We start from the raw sequence: 24433 nt of genomic DNA, 5'->3' as shown, positions 1-24433 counted from the left end.
GGATATAATCTATCCTGGACAAGGTACAATGGCTGTTGGCCATGGAAGTTGCCAGGGTGAGGTCCATCAAGTCCCTGCTCGGCATTATGTCAGGCATCTACCTCGTTCGGCTGTGCAGGCTGTGGATGCGGCTGCTGCAGGAGTTCCTCAACGCCCTTTGGATACAATTATCGGGAAGCTTCAAGGACAAGATCACCCTCAACGAGCCATTCGTTGGGTGGTTCGGTGGTGGGGCATCCACGCGTATCTAGCGGTGGACACGGACTTTCAGACCCCAGCACATCAGGAGACGGTGACAACGGACGCCTCCCTGGAGGGATGGGGCGCCACACCGGAAATCTCCACGCAAGAGGCCTTTGGCTCCTGGAGAAGTCGTTGCACATCAACGTCCTGGAGCTTCGGGTCATGTTTTGGGCCCTCAAATCATTCCTTCCGTCCCTCCGGGGCAAGATGGTGCGGGTCTTCACCGACCACACCACCACAATGTTTTACATTTGGAAGCAGGAGGGCACCAGATCCCCAGCTCTCTCCAAGGAAGCGCAGGATCTCTGGGCCATCTCCCAGGGGATGTTCCTGGTACCCTTTCATCTTTCAGGAGTGAAGAACACTGTTGCTACTGTTTAGACGATTGGGCAATCCCCAGATCGATCTGTTTGTGACAGCGATGAACACCAAGTGCCAGAGGTTCACCAGCAGGTTTCCCCAGCCGGGGAGCCAGTCAGTCAACTCAGACGGTCCCGGTGCAGGATGATCCTCGTTGCACCGGCGTGGCTGAGGCAGATATGGTACCCAGACCTTCTTAACATGTCGGCGTCCCCTCCAGTCAAACTTCCGGCGGATGCAGATCTTCTCACCAGGGAAGGAGGCGCGATTCTGCACCACAACCCAGGGTCGCTGAACCTGCAGGCCTAGCTCCTGCAGCACTAGAGTTTGGAGGGTACAAGATCCCGGCGGACTGCAAGGAGGTGCTTGCCAAGGCCAGGGCTTCTGCGACTCTGAAGTGCTGCAGACATAAATGGAAGATGTTCACCGTCTGGTGCTGTGCCCAGAAGATAAAACCTCTATGGATTACGGCCCCTCAAGTGCTGCCGTACTTGCTGTCGTTGGCCAAGGCGGGGCTGGCGCACGCGTCCTTCAAAATTAATCTGGCGGCTATCTCCCGCTATACCAGAACCCTGGGGCGGTTGTCGCTGTGGCCGCATCGCCTGTTTAAGAAGTTCATGGAAGGACTTTTCCGCTCATGCCCGCCGGTGAAGGCTCCGGCCCTGGCGTGGGAGCTCACTGTGGTGCTGACTAGGCTCATGGGTCCTCAGTTTGAGCCTCTGCATTCGGCGTCTCTGAAATTCCTATCGTGGAAGACGGCGTTTCTTGTGTCCATCACCTCCGCACGAGTGGGAGAGATTCAGGCCCTATCCTGTAAACCACTGTACTTGACATTCCACGGGACGAGGGTGGTGCTGCTGACGCACCCTTCCTTCATGCGCAAGGTGCCGTCGGGCTTCCATCTCAACAAGCCCTTGGTGTTACCTGTTTTCTTCCTATCGACTTTGTTGCCGGCTGAGAGGACTTTGCACTCGCTGGATGTGGCTAGAGCGCTGAAGTTCTACGTGGACCGCACAAAGTTTTCGAAAGACATCACAGCTGTTTGTGAACTTTGGCCCTGTGAACCAAGGAAAGGCCCTCCAACGCTTCCATTTCCAGGTGGCTCTCCGGCTGCATCACCCATTGTCATTGGTTGGCAAACCGACCATTGCCTGGCCGTCCGAGAGCCCATTCGATCAGAGCGATCGCTGCAACTACAGCGTTCCTGTCTGATCTGCAGGGCTGCTACGTGGCGGTCAACGCACACCTTCACGAGATTCTACTGCATCGTCCGGGATTCCAGGGAGGAGTACAGAGTCCGCCAAACAGTGCTGCCCATCCTGTTCGCTTGAAGGTGAGCCTGGTAAGGAGGTAGGAGATGCTTAATGTTTAGATGTTGAAATGCTTAATGTTGAGCCTTGCCACCTCCTGTGGTTGTGCATTTGTGTACTGCTATGTAGTCTTTATTCATGAGCAAGTGAATCCATGCCAGACCCCATGCTGGAGATGGAACAAGTTTCTTACCTGTAACTGTTGTTCTCCTGCATGGGTCTGGCATGGATTCACATGTGAACCCTCCCGCCTACCCCTCTGCGGCTCTTCTCTTGGTGCTACTGCCACTTTACATGCTACTAAATCTGAAGATGGCTGCCAGAGGAGGGGCTTAGGTAGAGGGCAGTCATTGACTGGGGGCAGTATTACCCAGAGACCAGTGATTGGTTGTTAGGAGAAAGGCAGTTCAGAAACTAAACTGATTCTTTCTTTACCGACGATTCCCAGCCTGACGGGGAATATTCATGAGCATGTGAATCCATGATTTTAATTGGTTACTACTAAGAAAGACGTATCAGAAACGAAGTTTATTTTAAACAGTCAAAAATATGGAAAGTTACAGCCAGGAGACACTACTTACTAATACTGCTGATTATTTAAGGGATCTGTGTAGACAGGTCTTCCTGTCAAAGGCAAGCAATTAGAAATGATTGATAGACCGTTAGAGAAACAAAGTCTGGATAGTGGTGCTGTAGTGTCCACTACCCCAGCAAATGTAGCAAACATTGAGGATGATAATGTTGAAAATGTTATTGTTGAAACAGATGAGGAAGAGGAGGATAACAGTATCGCCCCCTCTGGCCCTCTCCCTGCTCAAAGGCCTCAACCTGTGGCTACTGGACCCTTATCAGGTCCCACATTAAGTCCTGAATGTATCTATCTAGAAAAAATGAGACTTGAACTAGAATTCAAAAGAATTTGTGGCTCCCCCTGTTGCATCTGATGTGGTAATGGAGTTGGATAGGATGGATTATGAATGTGTAAAGCTAGCTTTGATAGCTAGATTTGGGAAAACTCCTTCCCAGTACCTTTAAGAGGTTTAGGAACCTCAAAAAGCATGGTAGTAACCCTTGGGCTACTTGGGTGAAAGAGTGTTTGAAGAACTTGGACGGATGGATTAAGGGTTATAGAGTTAACACTTATGAAGCATTGAGAAATCTTGTAATGTTGGAGTCTATCTATGATGCCTGCTCTCCTGAGCTCAGACAGCACTTGGCTGATTCAAAAGAACTAGATTCTAAGAAGCTAGCGAAGGCTGCTGACTTGTGGTTTGCCAACAGGGCTACTCACAAGGATTCAGGGGTAACTCAGAAAAAGGTTGAGGGAAAGCAGCCTAAGAAAGACAAAGAGAATTCAAATAATTCCAATTCCAAAGAGGCCCCCAAACAAAATTCTAAGGGTAAGCCACAAGGGAAACCTAATCCGGCTAGTGCACCTTCTGGTCCCAGACCAGAAGGTCAGAACAAGCCACCATTCATAAAGACATTTGGAAAATGTTGTTTGTGGCTCTACTGATCATGTGAAAGGGGATCCCAGATGGTAAGGGTAAACCTTCTTGGGTCCTCACTGTCTCCTTAGCCTTTGTTCCAGAGGAGGTAGTACATATGGCCAGTGGAAACTTTCAACTACTAGCTGACGACCCCATTGGAGTCTCAGCTAGTGTATCTTTAGTATCCCTAGGGTTGTGGGAACAACAGACTTTGGATGTGTAGAATTCTATCCCTCCTAATACTAATGTGTATTATAAAGACAGTGTCCTAGTCAATGGTCAGGAGACTCCTGCCATTAGAGACACTGGGGCCAGCATAACTGTGGTGGACAAATCTTTTTCAAGGTGGAGGATGTTGCTAAGGCACCCAAACGCCTCACGAAGTTAGCTGGAGGGCCTGTGCAGATGCTTCCTCAATTACCAGCTCTCATCCAGTGCAATGAAATGACTGTCAAGATACCTGTGAATGTACAATCTGAAGTACCAGGAAGGGTGCTGTTGGGCAATGATCTGAAAGACCTGAGAGTAGTGTCTAGTACTCCCAGACCTCCTAGTAAGATTACAGGAGTTTACCAGACCTGCAAGGGAGAGGACCTTGAGGGGCTCTCCTGAGGAGATGATAGAAAAAGAAATCACTCGTACTCCACTGGAGTTACTAACTCTATTCAAAGCAACCAGAAGCAAAGGGGAAACCCAAGACTTCCAAGAAGAAACCAGCAGAAAGCACTCCAGTGCTGCTAACCAGGAAATCTCCTAGGTTGTCAAAAATCACACCTGTGATTCCTCCTCCGGCTGAGAGTGAGGTACAACCCTGTGTGGTTGAACTAGAGCATGAGGGCTCAGATCTAGTAGGAGGCCAGGAACTCATTGGATATCTTGACCCTGTGGACCATCCTGAGCTGCAGTCTTTACTGGCAGAAGGTGGGTCCCAAAGGGCAGACTTCAGTAAGGGACAAAGAGAATATCCAACTCTGGAAGGTCTCCACCACCAGGCAGCTTCTCAGCTTGAAGGGCAAGAGCCTGGGAAGTACAGGTTACACTGGGAAGATGGCCTCTTCTATAGTGAACCGACAGAGTGAATCCTTGGAGACTACAAAAGACTTGTAGTGCCCCAAGAGAACAGACTCCAATTCTTGCAACTCGCCCATGAGATTCCTTTGGCTGGTCACTTGAGTTTCAAGAAGACTAAGGAAAGGCTCTCTACTTTTATTGGCCTAAAATGGGGGCTGAGGTAGATAAGTATTGCAAGAGTTGCCACACTTGCCAAACTTCTGGTAAAAGTGGCTCCAAGAACGTGGCACCTTTAGTGCCTCTCCCTGTGGTCGGAGTACCATTTGAGAGGGCAGGAATTGACATTGTTGGTCCCTTTGATCCTCCAACCTATTTAGGCAACAGGTTTATACTTGTTGTAGTAGACCATGCTACTAGGTACCCTGAAGCAATTCCTATGAGGACTGTTACAGCTCAGGCTGTGGCTAAGGCCCTCCTTGGTATTTTTACCAGGGTTGGGTTTCCTAAGGAGGTAATATCAGACAGGGGGTCAAATTTTATGTCCCACTACATTAAGGCCATGTGGAAAAACTGGAGTTACCTACAAGTTCTCAACAGCTTACCACCCTCAGACAAATGGGTTGGTAGAAAGGTTTAACAGAACCATGAAGAGCATGATAGAAGCTTTAGAGGACCCCCTTAAGAAAAAGTGGGATCTTCTACTGCCATGCCTTCTCTTTGTATATAGAGAAGTCCCTCAGGAGGGAGTGGGTTACAGTCCCTTTGAACTTCTCTATGGCCATCCGGTCAGAGGTCCTTTTGGCCCTGATCAAAGAGGGGTTGGAGAGTGCTCCTTCCCCCACGCCAGTCAGAGTCACTGACTATGTGATCGGACTCCGGAGAAGAATGTAACACATGATGGCTGAGGCAAGTGATAACTTGAAGGCAGGTCAGGCTCTGGTTAAGCATTGGCATGACCAGAAGGTCAACATGGTTCAGTTCGCTCAAGACTACTTAGTTTCTGTTATGGTACCAACAAGGCAGAGGGCCTTGCAGGAGAAATGGATGGGACCCTTCAAGATTGTGGGAAAACTTGGAGAGGCAAACTATCTGGTCGATTTAGGCAATCCTAAGGAGGCTCCTAGAGTCTTTCACACCAACCGTCTAAAAGCTTATGTCTTGAGACCAGAACTGGGAGATTTGCTTCTAGCTTCAGCTCAAGAGGAGGCTAAGAGTGAACCTCTGCCTGACCTCCTCAGAGGCAAACCTTTAGATGAGAAAATAGGAGTTAATCGCTCTTCTAATCTGACACCTGAGCAACAGGAGTGGTGCAAAGTTTTGTTGAATCAATTTTCCCCTCTGTTTTCTCTAGCACCAGGCTTGTCCCCTTGGGGCCAGCATGATATCAATACTGGTGACTGTTTACCTGTCAAAGGCAGGGGTTACAGAATGTCAGAACCCACATCAAAGGAGAGGTCAACAAGATGCTTGATCTCGGGGTAATAGAGCCCTCTACTAGTCCATGGTCTAGCCCAGTTGTGTTAGTACCAAAGGCAGGATCTAAAGAACTTAGATTCTGTGTGGATTACAGATCTCTTAATGCAGTCACTAAGACTGATGCCCATGCTTTGCCAATGACAGATGAGCTGGTGGATAGACTTGGTTCAGCCAAATTCCTCAGCCCATTTGATCTCACGTCAGGCTATTAGCAAATAGCCCTGACTGACCATGCCAAGGAGAAAACTGCATTCTCCACCCCAGTTGGCTTATATGCCAGTTTAAGGTTATGCCTATTGGATTAAAGAATGCACCTGCTACATTCCAAAGGATGGTTAACCAGGTTCTGAATGAGATGGTGGACTTCTGCATGGCATACTTGGACGACATTGCAGTGTTCAGCCCTACTTGGAAAGAACATGTTGACCACCTAGGATATGTTTTGCAGGCTCTTCAACAGGCCCACCTGACCATAAAGGCCAGTAAATGCCAAATTGGTCAGAGTGAAGTGCTCTACCTTGGGCATGAGGTAGGAGGTGGTGAAATGAGACCTTTGCTCGGCAAGATTGAAGCTGTGCAAAATTGGACAACCCCTTCTACTCAAACCCAGGTGAGAGCCTTCCTAGGCCTCACTGGGTATTACATGAATTTCATTGAGCACTATGGATCCATAGATTCTCCACTGAATATAATCTCTTCTCCTAAGTTCCCTAAAAAGATCAAATGGAATGAGGAGTGCAATCAGGCCTTTAAAACCCTGAAGAAAGCCCTTTGTCAAGCTGCAGTTCTCAGAGCTCATGACTACCACCAAACCTTCATTGTACAAACAGATGCTTCCAATATAGGTATAGGTGCAGTACTCAGTCAACTGGATGAGAAAGGTAGGGAGCACCCCATTTGCTTCATCGGAAGGAAACTGAAGGAACCTGAAACAAGGTGGGCAATTTTTGAGAGTTAATGTTTTGCCATTGTGTGGTCTTTGAAGAAGTTTAGACCATACTTGTATGGATCTACTTTCATCATTCAAACAGACCACCAACCCTTGAGATGGTTGATGCAAATAAAGGTCAATCTTCCTCCAAGGGTTTGATTTTACCATTGAGCACAGGTCAGGATGTCACCACCAAAATGCTAATGGTCTCTCTAGGAAGTTTATAACTGGTAAGAGACTCATCCAGGAGTGGATTAGATCCTCCTGTCCCTTAGTCTGGGGTGGGAGAGCGAGTGTTAGGGAGAATTCACATTCTATGGCTAATTTCCCTTACCTATAGAGTCCCCCAGAAGCTTTGCTGGATTTGAAGGGTTTGTTTTTTTCCTCCTGCTAAGAGTGAGACTTTTTCCCACTCTTAGGCATTTTTGCTATGTGTTTTCTAGGCTATTTTTGTGTTTAATGTCTATGGGGTTTTTCTCACCTCCATAGGAACCATCTTTATTCACATGGGTTACACAGCACCCTCAGTGCAGTGACACAGGGGTGTCGTAGCAACCCCCAAACATAGACTCCCTACCCTGGGACTGACTACTGTCTTCCAGGGCATGTAAAGTCCCCATTGACTTTACTAGTCAATTTTTATGAACTAAACCAGTACAACCCATCTTACTATGGAGGTACTGGGAAGGGTTAATAGATTTTCCCTTGGGTTCATTTTCGAGAGGGTACCGTACAGCCCCTCTCTCAAGAGTTTCTGGCTGGTGGCAGTGGTTACTACTGTAAATATTAGACCGCAAATATTTTCCTATGGGATTTTCCCATTGTTCGAGGCTACCACATTTTCTGACAACCTCTAACATACCACCGGTTTATTTTAATATTAACTTTACTCCGGTAGGTTTTATTTGCCAGAACTTTCTTTCTTGTGTCTTTTTCTACACGCCTAACCCAGGTCGGGGATCCTTTGTTTCGTCCTTTTGGCGGGATTCTACCAAGAAGCCCTCCTTTCGGCGGCACTGAGTCTGGGGTGGGTCCATTGTGTGGGAGGAGTAGGACCCCTGGACAGGGTTGCTCCAGCAACCCATGTCACACTCTGTCCTGATAGGCTGGAGGGTTTCCCGCCAAGATGGCCACTCCACTGTGCGACTGACAGGTAAGCTGTATGAATGGGGCAGCAAGAAGTCGCCCCTGGAACTAAGAAGCCGAAGAGGAGAGAAGCCAAAGACGCCTGCAACGACTGAACCACTGGTGAATCCCTGCTGCAGCGTCTCACCACTTTTCTCCACACGACGAGAGAAGATCTTCATCTGAATCGCCACCCTGTACTTGGAGACCGGATAGCCAGGCACCCGTCCACCCGGACTGCGATTTAAAGGGGCATACCTTTTTATTTGTCGGACAGCACCGCGGCTGGTTTCATCCCTGGGTAGTGCAGTAACTCGAAGTTTCCTCCACGACGAGAGCCTCTCTCCTCTGCTGGATCCCCCGAACTGCAGGAACTACCAGGAACTGCCACTGCAGGAGCAACTTCATTTTAATGGTACATTGTTCCGCCAGGCCGCCCTTTCTGCGTGGTAGAGGTAAAGGTGTTTTAAATGTTTTACCGACCTGTTGGGTTGGCCGCCCCTCTCTCTGTCTTTCACCTTCTGCATTCACCTTTTCAAATAGTTAACCAAAGACCTGACTGCAGCTACAAGAACATTTTGCTCCTGGGCCCTTGCCCTGTACCACTGACTTGAACAAGTTCCTCAGGAAGGACCAGTTCAAGATGATAACCCTTGCTCAGATCCTTCATGCTCTACAATTCCAAGACTAGTTGGTATCATTGGACCTTCAGGATGCTTCCTTTCGTGTGCCGATCCATCTCAAGCACAGGAAGTACCAGGGGTTTGCAATTGACAATTCTCACTATCGGTTTCAAGTTCTGCCATTTGGGTTGACCTCCGCCCCAAGGGTTTTCACCAAGCTGATGGCGGTGGTGGCAGCGAGTCTCAAGAGGGGGGGGGGGCAGGGGAATTCACCTCTACCCTTACCTGGACAACTGGTTAATCAGGGTGATTTCACCCAAACGAGCCCAAGAACATCTGAACATGACATGCCACTTCTTACAGAGACTGGGTTTTTCCCTCAATTTCAAGAAGTCACAAATGATACTACTCCAAAAACTCCAATTCATCGGAGCAATACTGGATACGGAAGCCTTGCCTTCCGAGTAGAGAGCTTGCACACATTCTGCAGATGGTAACAAAGTTCCAGAATGCCACGCATCTACCAGTCTTCGATTTCCTCAGGTTGCTCCGTCTCATGGCATCCTCCATTTTTTTGGTGCCAGATTGAGGATGTGATCTCTTAAATGGGCCCTCAGAACTCAATGGTCCCAATTTTCAGGGAATATGTCAGATCTTTTGCAGGTTCTGGCCAGAGTGGCTCAATATCTACTATGGTGGGCTTGCAAGGACAATATCCTCAAAGGAGAATCTTTTTGGCAACCATGGCTGGAGATAATAGTAGTGACAGACGCCTCATTGTGTGGGAGCCCACATTACAATCAGTGTTCGTTGGTCTCCATCCGAGTCCAAACTGCACATCAACCTTTTGGAGCTGAGGGCAATCAGACCAGCTCTGAAAGCCTTTCTGCCCTCTGTACGGGGAAAGTCTGTCCTGATAATGACGGACGATACAGTGGCCATGTACTTTCTCAACAAGAGAGGAGGCATAGGATCACTACCACTGTGCAGAGAAGCAATGCCGCTCTGGTTCTGGCCAATACAAGAAGGAATCTCTGTCAGCAGTTCACCTAACCGGAGAGCAGAACACGGCGGCGGACGCTCTGAGCAGGCAGAGCAGTGTCCCACGAGTGTGAACTAGCCCAGGAAGTCCTTCAAGAGATCTTCACCTTTTGGGGAACCCCTCAAGTGGATCTTTTCGCGACTAGGGTCAACCGGAGGTGCAATCAGTACTGCTCAAGGGAATTTCCCCCAAGAGGAGCTCTAGGAGATGAGTTTGTGGTGGACTGGGTATTTCCACTGCTGAAGCATTTCCTCCAGTCCCTGTGATTCCTCAAGTAATCAGAAGGTTGAGAAAGTTCAGGAAAACCATGATCCTAATTGCCCCGGATTGGGCCAGGAGAACGTGGTACCCGGACCTTTTAGACATGTCCATCTGCCCTTCAATACGTCTTCCACAAAGAGAGGAACTCCTCTTGCAAGAGGAAGGTCGGGTTCTCCATCCAGAGGTCGAAACACTCAGCCTTCACGCTTGGCTTCTGAGAGGCTGAGCTATAAGGATTGGGACCTCCTGGACGACGTAATGGAGATTTTGCTTTTGGCCAGAAGACCATCAACAAAGTCCTTGTACCGGTGTCAGTGGAACAAGTTCAGTAACTGGTGCAGGGACAAGAATGTGGATCCATACCTATGTAATACTCCTATGGTACTCTTTCTTGTTACACTTGGCCAGTTTGGGGCTCCAAGTTGGCACTATAAAGGGCTACTTAGCGGTGCTATCGATTTGCAGGCGCTCCTCAGAAGAGGTATCCTATTTTAAAATTCCCTTGGTTATTCAATTCCTGAAAGGGCTGAGAAATGTGTATCCTCCAACAAAATTTAGTCCTAAAATTTCTCACATGTATACCTTTTTGAACCATTACATTCTTGCCCGTTAAGGCTTCTTACTTTAAAAACAATTCTGCTAGCAGCAATTACATCAGCCCGCAGTGTGAGTGAGTTGCAGGTGTTCTCTTGTAAGCCTCCTCACACCATTTTCCATATCCTTGGAGTCAAACCATCTTTCTTACCAAAAATAGTCTTACTTCCAGCTGTCACAGAAAATTACGTTCCCTTCTTTCTACCCTCCTCCGCATGCAAGTAAGGAGAAAGATTGATTACACAGTCTGGACCCAAAAAGGGCTCTGTTTCTATATCCCCAGATTGGCTAAATTCCAACAATCTGACCAACTTTTTGTTGGATATACCGGGCACAAATTGGGTCTAGCGGTATCAAAACAAACGCTATCCAGATAGATGTTTGCAATCTCTGAATGTTAGAAGTTGGCTGGAAAGAGCCCCCAGATGGACTAAGGGCTCATTCAACTAGGGGCATGGCGACTTAAACGGCTCTTCAGAGGGGTGTGTCAGTGCAGGACATTTGCGCTGCGGCCACTTGCATACCTTCGTGCAATATTATTGCCTGGATTCAACATCATTTCAAGGGAGTCTTTTTGCAAAAGCATTCCTACACGCAGTGCATGACTAATGTCTTTTATCTGATAATCCCTTCTCCAAATCTATACCTCTATGGGAGCCTATTTAAGATGAGGAGTACATAGGAGGACACGATCCATTCGAAGAACAAGTTACTTACCATCTAACGTTCTTTCGATTGGATGTCCCTCCCACCTATTCCTCATCGACACTCCCAGCCTACCCCGCCGTACAGTTTACGCCAGTTGCACTCCAAAATCCTTCAGAGCCAAAGGTCAATAAAAGCCTGGTCAACTGATAGAGCAAATAACATCATAAAAACAGAACTGAAGATAACGGGCGCGGCTCGAGATGACGTTTTTGTTCTGCGGCTCTCGAGGACATTCAACGCCACTGCCTCGAGCACAGCGCCCTCTGGTGAAACATTTAAGAAGCAACACGCTGGAAGATACGTATATCTAAGATGAGGAATACATTGGAGGAACATCCAATCGAAAGAACGTTACAGTTGGTAAGTAATTTGTTCTTCTCACTTTCTCTGTCTCGTACGCTAACTGAAAAAAATAAAGAAATTATTTCAGAACTGTTGTGGAGGCCTTTCCTAGCTCTCAGTCTTTATGCAGGCCTTTCTGCTTATCAAATGAAAATGTTTGGATTTATTTAAAGCAACAGTTTGATAGGCTTAGGTCTGTGAAGTTAATTTGAACAAAGGAAACGTAAACCAGAAAGGAGTTTTTTTACTTTGAAATGGAGGTCCATCTTAACTATTCAAGATCCTTCAAAAAGTCTGAGGAAAGTGTTTATGTATAGAATTAAGTTAACCATGCTGGTTTACAAGTAAGTAACTTATACTTTCTGAGCATGAATTAAAGATTACTGTATTGATTCTGATTCAACAGGGTGCTGTGGTGAGGTAGTTGGTACTGGTACTTTCCATAGCATGTGAACCTAAAACAGACCTACACTGCAAAAAGCAAACCAGTATGTACAAGGGTGTTCTGTAGCTTGATGTGCTATAGATTAACAAGCGACTCACCACCCCTTCAGAGATGGTGACTTGACTAAGGGATCAGCTTTTGAACCGAACAGACTGGCATAAAAAGTCGCATGGATTGTCAAACCACTTGGATGAGAAAAGTATAAAGTATTAATCATTAATGGATATCAGTGGTATGGTAATGTTTATTTATAAAGCTCCTATGCACAAGCTGTGTTTCAAAGTGCTCAAGGAGGGTGCTAGCATGGGGGGGGAAACAGTTGCTCAGAGCTCTTGAATTTCTGAGACGATAACTGTCTGCACAGGCAGAGTAAGTGAATAAGATACATTTAACAGTTGAGATACAGCAAATAGGCCTGTCTGCGATTCAGCAGTTTTTTCAAGTGCACATTAAGTGGTGAAGACAAGGGAGAACAGACTATCTTCAGGCAGAGATGCATTCAGATCGTGCAAGATGGTCAAGGGAGGGGTGTCGGGGGGGTGGGGGTCCAGGTGCACCCAGTCGCTAGAGACTGGGGTAAGTGTGGAGAGAGAAGTTCTCTTGGATTTATTCACAAGTGCCGAGAGGACTGGCAGGGGTGCCGGGGACCTGTGAAACTGGGGTAGACCAGGCGGCCAGTAAGCAAGTTGCATGGAAGAGGAGGGCGAGATGGGAAGAGCCGATAGCTATGTTAGCAGGGTAGGGGGAGAGAGGAGGAGGAGGAGGAGAATGTCTTGAGGAATTTCCGGAACGGAATTAGATTGGGCTCAAGACATAGGGTGGCAGAAAGGCTATTCCACAGGGAGGCGCCTGCTGAGCATAAGATCGCCCTCAAAATCTCTGCTTGGGGAACCTGCTCACTTGCAGAAGGCTGGAGGTAGATGAGCGGAGGACTCGAGATGGACAGTATTTAGGTAGGCAATGTTGCAGGTAGGTAGGACCCAGGCTCCAGAAAGCCTTTTGGACAATGCAGAGGGTCTTGAACTTGATCCTTGCAGCCACAGGGAGCCAGTGGAGAGATTTCAGCACCAGAGAGATGCAGTCCCTGGGCTTGAGGCCAAGGCCTCTTGCATTTCTGTTCCGGATGAGTTGCAGAGGGCGCAGGGCATAAGCAGGGAGGTTAAAGAACCGGGTGTTGCAGTAGTCCAGCCTAGAGAGAACCAGGGCTCTGGAGACAGTGAGACGCTGGGGGAAAGTGAGATAAGGTAGAAGGCCTCTGAGGAGGTGCAGTTGATAGTTAGACTTTTTTGAGAAATGTGAGGGAAGGAGAGTGGAGTTGACGATGACCCCAAGGTTTTTGGCCTCGCAGGTGGGGGTTGACAGGGGGCCAAGGGAGGCCGGCCAAAGTGAAAGTGGGAAAGCAGGAGTCCCGATGCAAACTATCTCTGTTTTGCTGGCGTTGAGGCAGATGTAGTTTGCAGCACAGCATGACTGAATGGCGGACAGTCGGATGTAAGTGAAGAGGAAGCAGCTGAGGGTAGCCTGAAAGTTGCGTGTCTTCCGCATAACACTGGAAAGCTATTACACATAAGTAACTTTTTTTCTTTGTTTTAAATTAGTTTTAGTACACTTGAATGTTTTCATATCTGTATTATCTAATGTGCAAATCATTCTGCAACGTTGATGTTTTATTATTTTATTTTACAATTGATGCCTTTTTGGTCACAATTTAAGATACTCATCATTTGCTCTTTTATGCCCTTTTAGCAAGAAGAGGAAGCTGGCACTAGTAAACTTGACCAGGAAAGTTTTAGAACTCTGAAGCAGCAGGAAGAAATGTTCCGTAATTTAGATGCTCAGTATGAAATGGCACGCTCACAGACGCACACTCAAAGAGGAATGGGCTTGGGCTTTACATCGTCAATGCGAGGAATGGATGCAGTTTAAAGAATGGCTTAGTCTTTGGCGATTTGAGACTTAGTATATGTTCTTGTAACCAAAAGGCTTGCATTCTAGCTTGCATGAATGTTGCATTGACTTTAATTTATTTAAAAAAAAAGTTTTCTGTAAATATCAAATTTGTGATACTGTGTTAGTGTTGTAATCAAGTTCTGCCCACATTTATTCAACTTAGCGACTGTGGACAGATGGCATATTTTTAGTTAAAAGGTTATACTTTTGTCATAAGACAGCTGGCAAGATCTAATTCAGATATTTAGTATCCTGTCTTGTGTACTTTTTGTACCTACCCTTGTACAGTTACTGTCATCTCTTGAAACACAAACAAAATATTGTGAGAAATGTTCACCTGGCTAGGCCAAAAGGCGCATATTCCAGCACACAGACCTGGATGTTAATAAACATGTTTTCTGTAAATTGTAAGTTCTTGATGTCAGTTGATTTTTGAAAGACTTGAAAACTTCAACTCAATTGTGAATTGGTGGTTGAAATGTGATTTGCATGAACCAGTTATTTCAGGGTGAAAGGTGCAAGAGAGGCTGTGTGTTAAGGTAAGGTGAACTGGGCACGCATATAGGGCATAGTGGAATGAAACCACTTTGCAGTGTAAAGAGCTCTACTGCTTTGCCTGGGTATTCCTAACCAAGTCCAAAATTGTGGAACAGCAGTTAAAATAATGCAGCCACCACGGATTGGGTGGTTGCCAACATGTTTGCATGGATGGCTTGATCCCCAAGATCGGTGAATGATTTCCCCCTCTAGTCCAAATGTTAGTTATTTATATAGCGCACCGTCACCAACGGAGTTGGTCTCCAGGCATTCGGGCGGATCTGTAAAAAAATAAAAAGAGGTGGGGGTGGGTTAGTGGGTGAAGAGGGTGTAGGAAAATGAGAGGTGGTGTACTGTTGGCAGCTTCATTTCGTTTTTCACTGTGCGCTGAGCTTGTGTGTGCACATAGGATCAAAGCGGGTCTTCGTGTGCTTTTGTTGCGTTCTATTTGTTGATTGTTGCGGTGTGGTGAAGTCTGCGGTTTGCTGGGAGAGGTGGTTGTGTGGGTTTTTGTGTGAATTGAGTATGCAGAAATTTGAGGTTTTGGTTAGTGGGTTGTATGTCTCATCCCTATAGTTTATGTATAAGGTTGTCCTACTGGGTTGGTATGTTCTTCTCTTAGTTTACTGATTGTCTAGTTTCTGTGGTGATACCGTGGCTGGTTCCAACAGATTAAATTGGTTAAGTACCCCAGGTTCAGTGAGCATTGTCCCCTAGTTCGATAGTGGTGTTAGATTATCCTTAACTAGCTCCTGGCTATCCATTTACTAAGGGAGGTCCAGTGGGTGGTATAATCTTCTCTTCCCTTTCTAGTATCAGGGTCCCTATAAGGGAGTCCTACCGGGGCCTTGGGGGGGGGGGGGGGGGGGTTGTTGCAGCATCAGCTGAGTGCATTTCGCCGGCCAAATGTGATTTTGAGATAGTGCCCTTAATTTTCAAAGGCCCAGTCGCAAGCAGCGGATGCCGGGAAGGCTGTTTATCTTCAAGATCAGAGGATTCCGTCGCAATTTTCGGTGGTCCTGTTGGCGCTTTCACCTGTTACGACGGAACTGTTGAAACCGGGGAAGGGGTTGTGTTTAGTGTGTTTGTTTTTTTTTTTATTGTTTTTTTTAATTGTTTTTTTATGCCCCTGTCGCCGGGTGTTGTCCCCGTAGCATGACTTGCGTCAGGCCTGAAGGGGTCAGGGATGGGCTTGGCGACCTAGAAGTTTGTCGAAAGGTCGATGGCATCTGATACAGATGCTTGGTCATCACTAGTGCCCCCGTCACTTTCGCCGGGTGCGGCGGTGGGGGAAGACGATCCAGCCCGCGACATACCGTAGGTTTAGGTCAAAGCCGCCTGATGTGTGGATGCCCAAAGCTTGAGTTAACGGACCTGAGACGGGAGAGTCGTCTGGTTAAGGCAGGAGCCTGCAATAGGCTAATCGCGGCAGGGGGAGACAGTGAGAAACGACTGTGTAGACAAGGGAGGGTGGAAGCAGATGAACTTGAGAGGCGCCCTCACGCAGTGTTATGACTGAGGGGAGATGGTGAATGCCAAAGGAAATGGAGGAACGCACCCCTGTGCGCCGGAGATTGGCACACTAGTGCCATTCAGGCCATTTTGGAGGAGATCGGAGGAATGCGGACGGACATGGGGCAAAGGTGACTGATCTCTCAGCAAGGATGGTCACCTTGGAGGAGAGTGGAGGGGGTGGAGGCCGACCAATCCTCAACAGGTATCCTCAAAGCACAGACAGAGGCACGCTTCCTGGAGGTGGAGAGACGGGAAGAGGAACTCCACCTCAAGGTGGAAGATATCGAGAACCGGAAGAGGAGGAACATAGTTCATTTTTTCGAGTTGTGGTACAGGAGGGGAATCCCCCAAAGGCCTTGAAAAGAAAATCCAAGAATTAATAGGGATGGTCCTGGGCTCCAAAGAGGGCGAGCAGGTGGCCCTGGACCGAGTGCTTCGTGCTGGTGGAGGGAGCAGAGGGCTGCGCTCAAGGTGAGAATCTTGGAAAAGGCACAACGGATGAGGAACATTGACTACGGAGACTCTGAGGTGGCCATCTTTCCGCTTGCACATTAGGGAGACGCAAGAAATGTGGGCCGCTCACCAAATGGCTCCAAGAGAAGGGGGCAAGGTACAGATGGGACTACCAGTTTGCGCTGGTGTTCAAATGGGAAGGGGAGCGATATCTTGTCACAGAGGAGATCAAGAGTGTCACGGAGGAACTGGTGGCGACATGTAGGGAAACTCCCCAGGAGGAGGGCAGCACTGAAGCAGACCTACGTCTGGAGCCCCAGGGACAAAAGCCCACATTGACAAGGCGCAAAGTCCAGGGCTTAAGGAAATTCCAGAAACTCAATACCCTAACTCCCTGGAAAGACGGCACATGAAGGGGTATAGGTGGCTGTGATGAACCCTGTGTTTTTTACAGGCCGTGGGCTTTGCTTCTAGTTTCCTCCCGCTTCCCAGTAGAGGGCAGGGGGTTATTTGTATGTTCAACATTTTTTGTTGGGGGGGTGGGGCGGACTAGGGGTGCTGGGATGGGGATATGGTGACAGACGGGGCGGGTTAGTAGCTCTGGAGGGTAAGAGCTGTGTTGTGGCAAGGAGGGGCAGTGGAAAGGTGTAGGTAGTTTGACCAGGGCAGGGTGTGGGAACCTGCTTGTTCGACTGGCGGGACCATGATGAGGGCCACGCGGTCAAATGCCTTGGGGGGGAACGACGGAACGGGCAAGAGGGATTTCATGCAGTGGATGTCACAGAAGGAGATGGTAGGCTATTCATGGGGAAGCTGGAAGGACAAGTGGCGAAAAGTAATATAAGGCTATGGCTGAGTTGAGGGTGGCCACACTAAATGTAAGAGATCACTGAATATGTTTAATAGGCCGCGCTTAGCAGGTCTTTCTTCAAGAGACCCACTACAAGCAAGGAGCGGAATCTGTAATAAAAGGGAAGGATCCAGGTTGGACCTATTGGGCGTCCCATAAGGGTCGCATGAAGGAGGGTGTGGGTGTCTTGGTAGGCAAGGCATTTGCGATGAAGAAAATCCAGCTCAAGTGGGGGTTTGGAGGCCGGTCTTAGTGGGGTACGGGCCCCACTGGCCACATTATATGCACCCAACACGGGACAGACTATTTCTGCGTCAGATATTTGCAGTACTGGAAGGTTGAGCGGAAGGGGCCCTGATTCTTGGGGGTAGCGGTGGGGTGCAACTTGGTAGCTGAGCTAGAACTGGACTGCTGGCCAACAAAGGGAGGGGGAATGAGGGTAAAGAACATTGCGTTTCAGAATCTTACAGGACTACTACTGGATGATTTTTGTCCCTGACCCCTGCACACTCACCCATCGAGGTGGAGCGGGCAGGAGCCCCCACCAACCCCTTGAGAAAGCAGCTTCAGCACAGACTACCAACAAATGCAACACAGTGCTGGATTTACATCGCGGACCCTCTGCAGCAGCTGATCGCAACCTGGAGAGGCCCGCACTGCCCATCTGCCCATTGCCGCCTTGTACCCCTACCTAAATTCCATCCATGTGCCTGCTTCTGCAGAAATCCGGAGCCACAAGCTGTTTTTGTTTCACCTTTGGAAGCAAAATGACGGGCGCATCGCGGCCCCAGAATGAGGCTCGGCTTCACCCGCGTTGCTAAGCAATGTGTTGATTCTTAAATCAACATCTGCTGGCTGACGACCTGACGAAGACCAGAAAAAGGCCGTTTGCCCCTGTTCACCTTTGGGCGCGCAGCCAAGGCCCCACCGCCCCTGGCTAGTCTTGCACACTGGTGAGCAACTTTCTCTCTCCAACTTCATTATTACTAGCTGCTTCATAGCTGTGCTTGTCCCATGATCCCTGCACCTTACAGGGCGCTCCACGACGAGAAAGTAACACTACTGAACACCGAAATGCATGAACATTCAGTAGATGCTATTGTGTGTCTAGCCCAAACATATTTTTTGAATGGATTGTGTCCTCCAACGTATTCCACATCTTTGACATTTAATGTCCAAAGCTGTGCACTTCGGAAACTTTTTCGGCAGAGGGCGTCTTGCGTTGATGGTGGGTCAATGCTCGTAGCCTCAGTTCTGTTTTTTTTCTGCAAACCTGTTAACTTCGTGAGACTCGGCACGCCTCGTGCATCATTAAAATGTTTTTCTCTTCGACCCCTCTGACTCCGCGGTCTGGCTTCAAGACTTGCCAGGAATGCAAGTCGAAGATGTCACTCACTGACCCCCACCGCATTTGTTTGTGGTTCCTGGACGAGTCTCACAACACCAACAACTGCTCGAAATGCCAGTCGCTGACTGCCAAGGCCTTCCGAGAGCGGAAGGGTAAGCTCCAGATAGGTAGGAGCTCGAAGCCTATTACGTCTCGGACGTCCAAGTCCAAGGGGGCTTCCACCGACGACTCGAGGGGCAACTCTCCGCGTCGGAAGGAGTCCCAGGTTCTCGGTCCCGGAGTGGTTCCCGCCACTCATCCTCCTCATCCTGGCACTCCACTAAGCGTGGTCGCCTTCCCCATCCTCCTCGGAGGATGGTGCCTTGAGGAAGGTTATGTGCCCTACAAAGTCCTCGACTCCGGAGGAATGGGCAGCGTTTAAACAATCCATGTTATCGATTTTTCAATTGCAGGGCACGGGTCCGGTTGTGCCTTTTTATCAAAGCCGGCCAGGACCGGTCTCGTACCGTGGCTCGCACGCCTTTGGGCTTGGGTACACAACGCAACTTGCATCGTGAGCCGTTGAGGTCCTGTTCGGACAAGGATTTGAAGAGTCGGAAGATACATGTCTCTAGGTCTCGGTCCTCGTCTCCAGTGAGACCGCAGCAACCTATTGAGGGTTTGGGGCTGGCGTCGACTCGTTTGGCGCGTGTCCGTCCGATTCGGACTCCCACGGTAAAGCCTTCGGCGATCACAACATCGAGGTTGTTGACTCTCTCGATGTCAAAGCCCTCTGTGCCTTCAGGGATTTTTCTCAATTTGCCATTGGAGTACCAGGATATTGTGGATCCTCCAAGGAAGGCTACGTTGAAGTCTGTAAGGCTTTTTTTGGCCTCCAGGCCCTCTTCTGTCCCCAGACCTGGGTTTCAACTCCCTCTGGATGATATTTATGAAGAGGACAGGTCTGAGGTTGAGGAACCTGGTGACCTTGATGATCCACTTTTTTTTCTGGGGACAGTCAGTTGGAGGAGTTGAGGCAGAGCCTCCATGATGCCAGTGGGCTGGACACTTCCCCGGAAGTGGAATTCACTAGACCTGCACCTGGGGCTCATGCAGAGTATTCTTGTAGGAGGCTCATGGAGTAAGTCTCGGAGTATCTGGGCTGGTCTAGTCCTCATGAGGATATTGTGCAGGATGATCTGATGGACATCTTGGATCAAGGTATGTCCTCTGACCCCGGTTTTGCCATTTCATCTTACTTGTAGAAAAGGGTGGCAGCTGCTTGGCAGTCCCCAGAATCTCTTCTGGCTGTTAAGTCTTTGACCAAGAAATGCCACCCTTCCGATAGCAACCCCAGCTATTTATCTACTCACCCCACTCCCGAGAGTTTGGTGGTTCAGGCGATAACGGCCACCACGAGGCAGGCGGCGTACCCTACCATCCCGACGGAGAGGGACAACAAGCGCTTCGACAGTTGGGCCCGGAAGGTATTTTCTGCTGGGCGCATGGCCCTGAAATCGGCCAACTCCACGTGTGCCTTGGCAAGATTTTCACACACTGTGCAATTGTTTACTTGGTTGCTGAGAATATTCCCGAGGGGGAAGAAAGGGTTGGGTTCCTTGCTCTCGTGCAGGACGGCAAGGATGCCATGTGCGAATCCCTTCAGTCGGGTTTGAATACGGCCGACACGGTTAGCCGATCCATGGCTGCAAGCACTGTTATATGCAGATGTGCGTGGTTGCGGAAGTCTGGGTTTGCTCCGGATGTGCAGACCCGTCTTCTGAACATGCCCTTTGATAGCGCACATTTGTTTGGCAGCAAGGCTGACGAGAGCCTTGAGAGGTTGCAGACCTCAAAATCTGCAGCAACCTCCTTAAGCGCCGCGGTGCGTCAACCTCCGCCTTTCCATCCAGGGGACAGCAGTGGAGGGGAGGTTCCTTTCGTTACTACTCCACCTTTGGTAGAACGAGATGGGCTGCCAGTCAAAGGAGCCAGTGAAAAAGTACCCGTGGTGGTCTGGGAAATCGTGGAGCCAAAGCTGCTCAGGCAGCTGCCTCTTTGCCTTCAGGCACCACTGCAGCCACTTCCAGTCATGAGGCCATATCCCATGGTTCGCTGGTTGGGGGCAGACTGTCTCAGCATCTCGAAGAGTGGCGTGCCATTACTTCAGATGCGTGGTTTCTGAATACCATAGCCCACGGTCACTGCCTTCCCTTCCTTCAGCAGCCTCACGACAATCCACCGGGGAAACTCTTTGAAGGTTGCGGATCCGCTCCTTGCGCAGGAGATCTTGAGCCTGCTGAAGAAAGGCGCTATAGAACTGGTGCCTGTAGCGGAGAGGAACAAGGGATGGTATTCCCCTTATTTTTTTATCGCAAAGATTGAGACCCATCATGGACTTGCGTTGGTTGAACTTCTCAGGAAGGACAAGTTCAAGATGGTCACTCTTTCTCAAGTCCTCCAGGCCGATCAACTTCAGGATTGGTTGGTGTCTCTGGACCTCAAGGATTACTTTCATGTGCTGATTCATCCCGCACGCAGGAAGTACCTGAGGTTTGCAGCTCGCGACTGACACTTTCAATTGTGAGTCCTGTCGTTCGGATGGACCTCCGCCTGAGGATCTTCACCAAAATAATGGTGGTGGTGGCAGCGACCGCACGCAGGAAGTACCTGAGGTTTGCAGCTGGCACTTTCAATTGCGAGTCCTGTCGTTCGGATGGACCTCCGCCTGAGGATCTTCACCAAGATAATGGTGGTGGTGGCAGCGACCTCAGGCGAGGGGGGGATTCGCATCTACCCCTACTTGGACGACTGGCTGATCTGGGCGTGCTCTCCCGAGCAAGCGTTGGATCATCTGTGTTACCTGCCGCACTCTTCACAGGCTGGACTTCTCCCTGAATTTCAAGAAGTCGCATCTGACACCTCAACAGCTCCAGTACATCGGGGCTGTTTTAGACACGTTCTTGGAAGTGTTCGCCTTCCAATATAAGGGCTCATCACATTGTGCAGATGGTGGACAAGTTTCCACATGCCCAGTCTCTCCCGGCTTTCGAATTCTTAAGGTTGCTCAGCCTCATGGCATCCTGCATTTTTCTGGTGCCAGAGGGCCCGGCTGCAGATGAGATTCCTGCAGTGGGTTCTCAAGGTGCATTGGTCACAGTCCTCTGGCAAGATGTTGGATCCCGTTCAGATTCCACTCTCGGTCTCCCAGGATCTTCTGTGGTGGGCAGACGAAGGGAACCTGATAAAGGGTGAACAGTTTTGGCAACCGTGGCCAGAGGTGATGATAGTGACGGATGCTTACCTCACAGGATGGGGTGCTCATGCCAACGACTTGACCACCAGCGGTCGTTGGTCTCCGTCGGAGTCCAGACTCCACATCAATCTGTTAAAGCTGAGGGCCATCAGAATAGCCTTGAAGGCTTTTCTGCCCTCTGTACGGGGGAAGAGTGTCCTGATCATGACGGACAACACAGTGGCCATGCATTACCTCAACAAATAAAGAGGCGGGTGGGTAGGGTCACTTATGTTGTGCAGAGGCAATGCAGCTCTCGTTCTGGGCCATCAGCAGGACATTTCGATCTCAGCAGTTCATCTGGCCAGAGACGAAAATACGGCAGCGGACGCGCTGTGCAGGCAGAGCACGGTCTCCCACAAGTGGGAGTTGGCTCAGGAAGTCATTCAGGAGATCTTCGCCCTTTGGGGAACCCCGCAAGTGGATCTCTTCGCCATCAGTGTCAACCGGAAGTGCAAGAGATTCTGTTCAAGGGAATTTCCTCCAAGAGGAGCCTTGGACGCTTTCGTGGTGGATTGGTCATTCCCACTGCTGTACGCGTTTCCCCCAGTCCCCGTCATTCCTCAAGTGTTGCGGAGGTTTGGTTCCCACATGATCCTCATTGCTTCGTATTGGGCCAGGAGAGCGTGGTACCTTCTAGAAATGTCCATCTGTCCTCCAGGCCGTCTTCCCTACCGAGAGGATCATCTCTCTCGCGAGAGTGGGTGGGTGGGTGGGTGGGTGTGGGTGTGTGTGAGGGGGTGGGTGTGTGTGAGGGGGTGGGTGTGTGTGAGGGGGTGGGTGTGTGTGAGAGGGGGTGTGTGTGAGAGAGAGAGGGAGGGTGTGTGTGTGTGTGTGAGAGAGAGAGAGGGTGTGTGTGTGAGGGGGTGGGGAGGGGGATTAGTCAGGGTCTCCATCCAGAGGTCTAGGCTCAACTTTCACGCTTGGTATCTGAAAGGTTGAGGTATAAGGATTGGGACCTCTTGGATGACGTGATGGAGGTGTTGCTTTCGGCCGGGCGACCTGCAACAAAATCCCTGTACTGTTGGCGTATGTTCTGCGACTGGTGCAGGGATCACAATTTTGATCCTTTTCAGTGCTCCATTCCTATGGTTTTGTCTTTCTTACTTTCTTTGGCCCACAGGGGCCTTCAAGTGGGTACCATTAAAAGTTACCTGGCGGCGCTGTCTATCTTTAAGCGCTCGTCAGAAGAGTGTTCTTACTTTCAGATTCCTTTTGATTTCTCAGTTTCTAAAAGGACTGACTAATTTATTCCCACCGTCCCCTTTCCAGATGCCGGTTTGGGATTTGAATTTAGTTTTGAAATTTCTCAGGGGTGCTCCGTTTGAACCTTTGCACTCTTGTCCTTTGAGATTACCTCCTTCAAGACTGTTCTTGGTTGCAGTTACTTTCACTCGCAGAGTGAGTGAATTGTAGGCACTTTCATCTAAGCCACCCTTTACTGTGTTTCACTAGGACAGGGTTGTACTGCGAGTGTATCCCTCCTCTCTACCTAAGGTACTTTCTGAATACCATTTGAGTCAAAAAGTGGTTCTTCCATCTTTCTAGCCTCCTCCTGGTAAGGAAGAGGAGCGATTCCATCGGTTGGATCCTAGGAGAGCTCTAACCCTGGACATCCTAGAAATGTAAAAGCTCAGAGTGGACGATCAACTCTTTGTAGGATATGCTGGACACCATTTGGGCCAGGCTGTTTCCAAACAGACCTTGTCCAAGTGGATTTTCCTTACCATTACGGAGTATTACCGATTGGCGGGTAAGGACCCTCATGAAGGGTTGAGAGCTCATTCCACTAGGGGCATGGCTACTTACACCGCCCTCCAGCGGGGTGTTCCTATTAGGAATATTTGTGATGCCGCTACATGGGCTTCCATCCACACCTTTGTAAAACATTATTCCCTGGATACAATCCATGGTCAGGATATGTCCTTTGGGAAGGTGGTTCTTTATACCGCAATCTAATTGGGTACTCAATTCTTTTCCCTCCTCCATTTACTGGTACTGCTTTGGGAGTCTGTTAAAGATGTGGAATACGTTGGAGGACACAATCCATTCAAAGAACAAGTTACTTACCAACTAGTAACGTTCTTTCGACTGGATGTTCCTCCAACATATTCCACATCGCCCTCCGAGCCTGCCCCTCAGGAGAATTTCCTATGCGATTGCAGCTTCCATTTCCGCAAGGCTAAGTGCATTCAAGCAGGCATGAGACTGGTGCCACACGTTATTAGGGGAAAAAACTTAAACTGAGGCTATGGGCACCGTGCGTCCTATTTTAACATCCTGTGATGTTGCCCTCGACGGATGCCTTCGAAGGACATTGACTCGACGCAGGACGCTCTCTGCCGAAAAAGTTTCCGAAGTACACAGCTGTGGACATTACATGTCAAAGATGTGGAATACGTTGGACAACCAGTCGAAAGAATGTTACCAGTTGGTAAATAACTTGTTCTGTAGCACCGTATGAACCCGCACCTGACTTTGCCTGTGCCCACAAATGATTATTGATGCCCGTTATTGCCCACAGTTGATTATTGCTGCTCCATGT

The 24433-nt window shown here is 49.1% G+C and overlaps 1 protein-coding gene across 4 annotated transcripts in view; it reads left to right on the top strand.

Annotated features, from left to right (window-relative positions):
• Nucleotides 1–14322, top strand: part of RSRC2 (arginine and serine rich coiled-coil 2) — a 373088-nt gene extending 358766 nt beyond the window's left edge. For 2 of the 4 annotated variants that reach the window (XM_069619623.1, XM_069619624.1), the window contains exon 10: nucleotides 13708–14322. In XM_069619623.1, the coding sequence (XP_069475724.1) occupies nucleotides 13708–13887 (180 nt within the window). In that variant the 3' untranslated portion in view covers nucleotides 13888–14322. The remainder of the gene's footprint in view (nucleotides 1–13707) is intronic. The other 2 variants (XM_069619625.1, XM_069619626.1) reach the window with 1 other exon arrangement.
• Nucleotides 14323–24433: the final 10111 nt, after the last annotated feature.

This window comes from Ambystoma mexicanum, chromosome 10 (assembly GCF_040938575.1).
Source record: "Ambystoma mexicanum isolate Mex_15411 chromosome 10, UKY_AmexF1_1, whole genome shotgun sequence".
Lineage (NCBI taxonomy): Eukaryota > Metazoa > Chordata > Amphibia > Caudata > Ambystomatidae > Ambystoma > Ambystoma mexicanum.
Note: the sequence above shows the minus strand (reverse complement) of the source record. Positions and strands in the feature narration are given on the sequence as shown.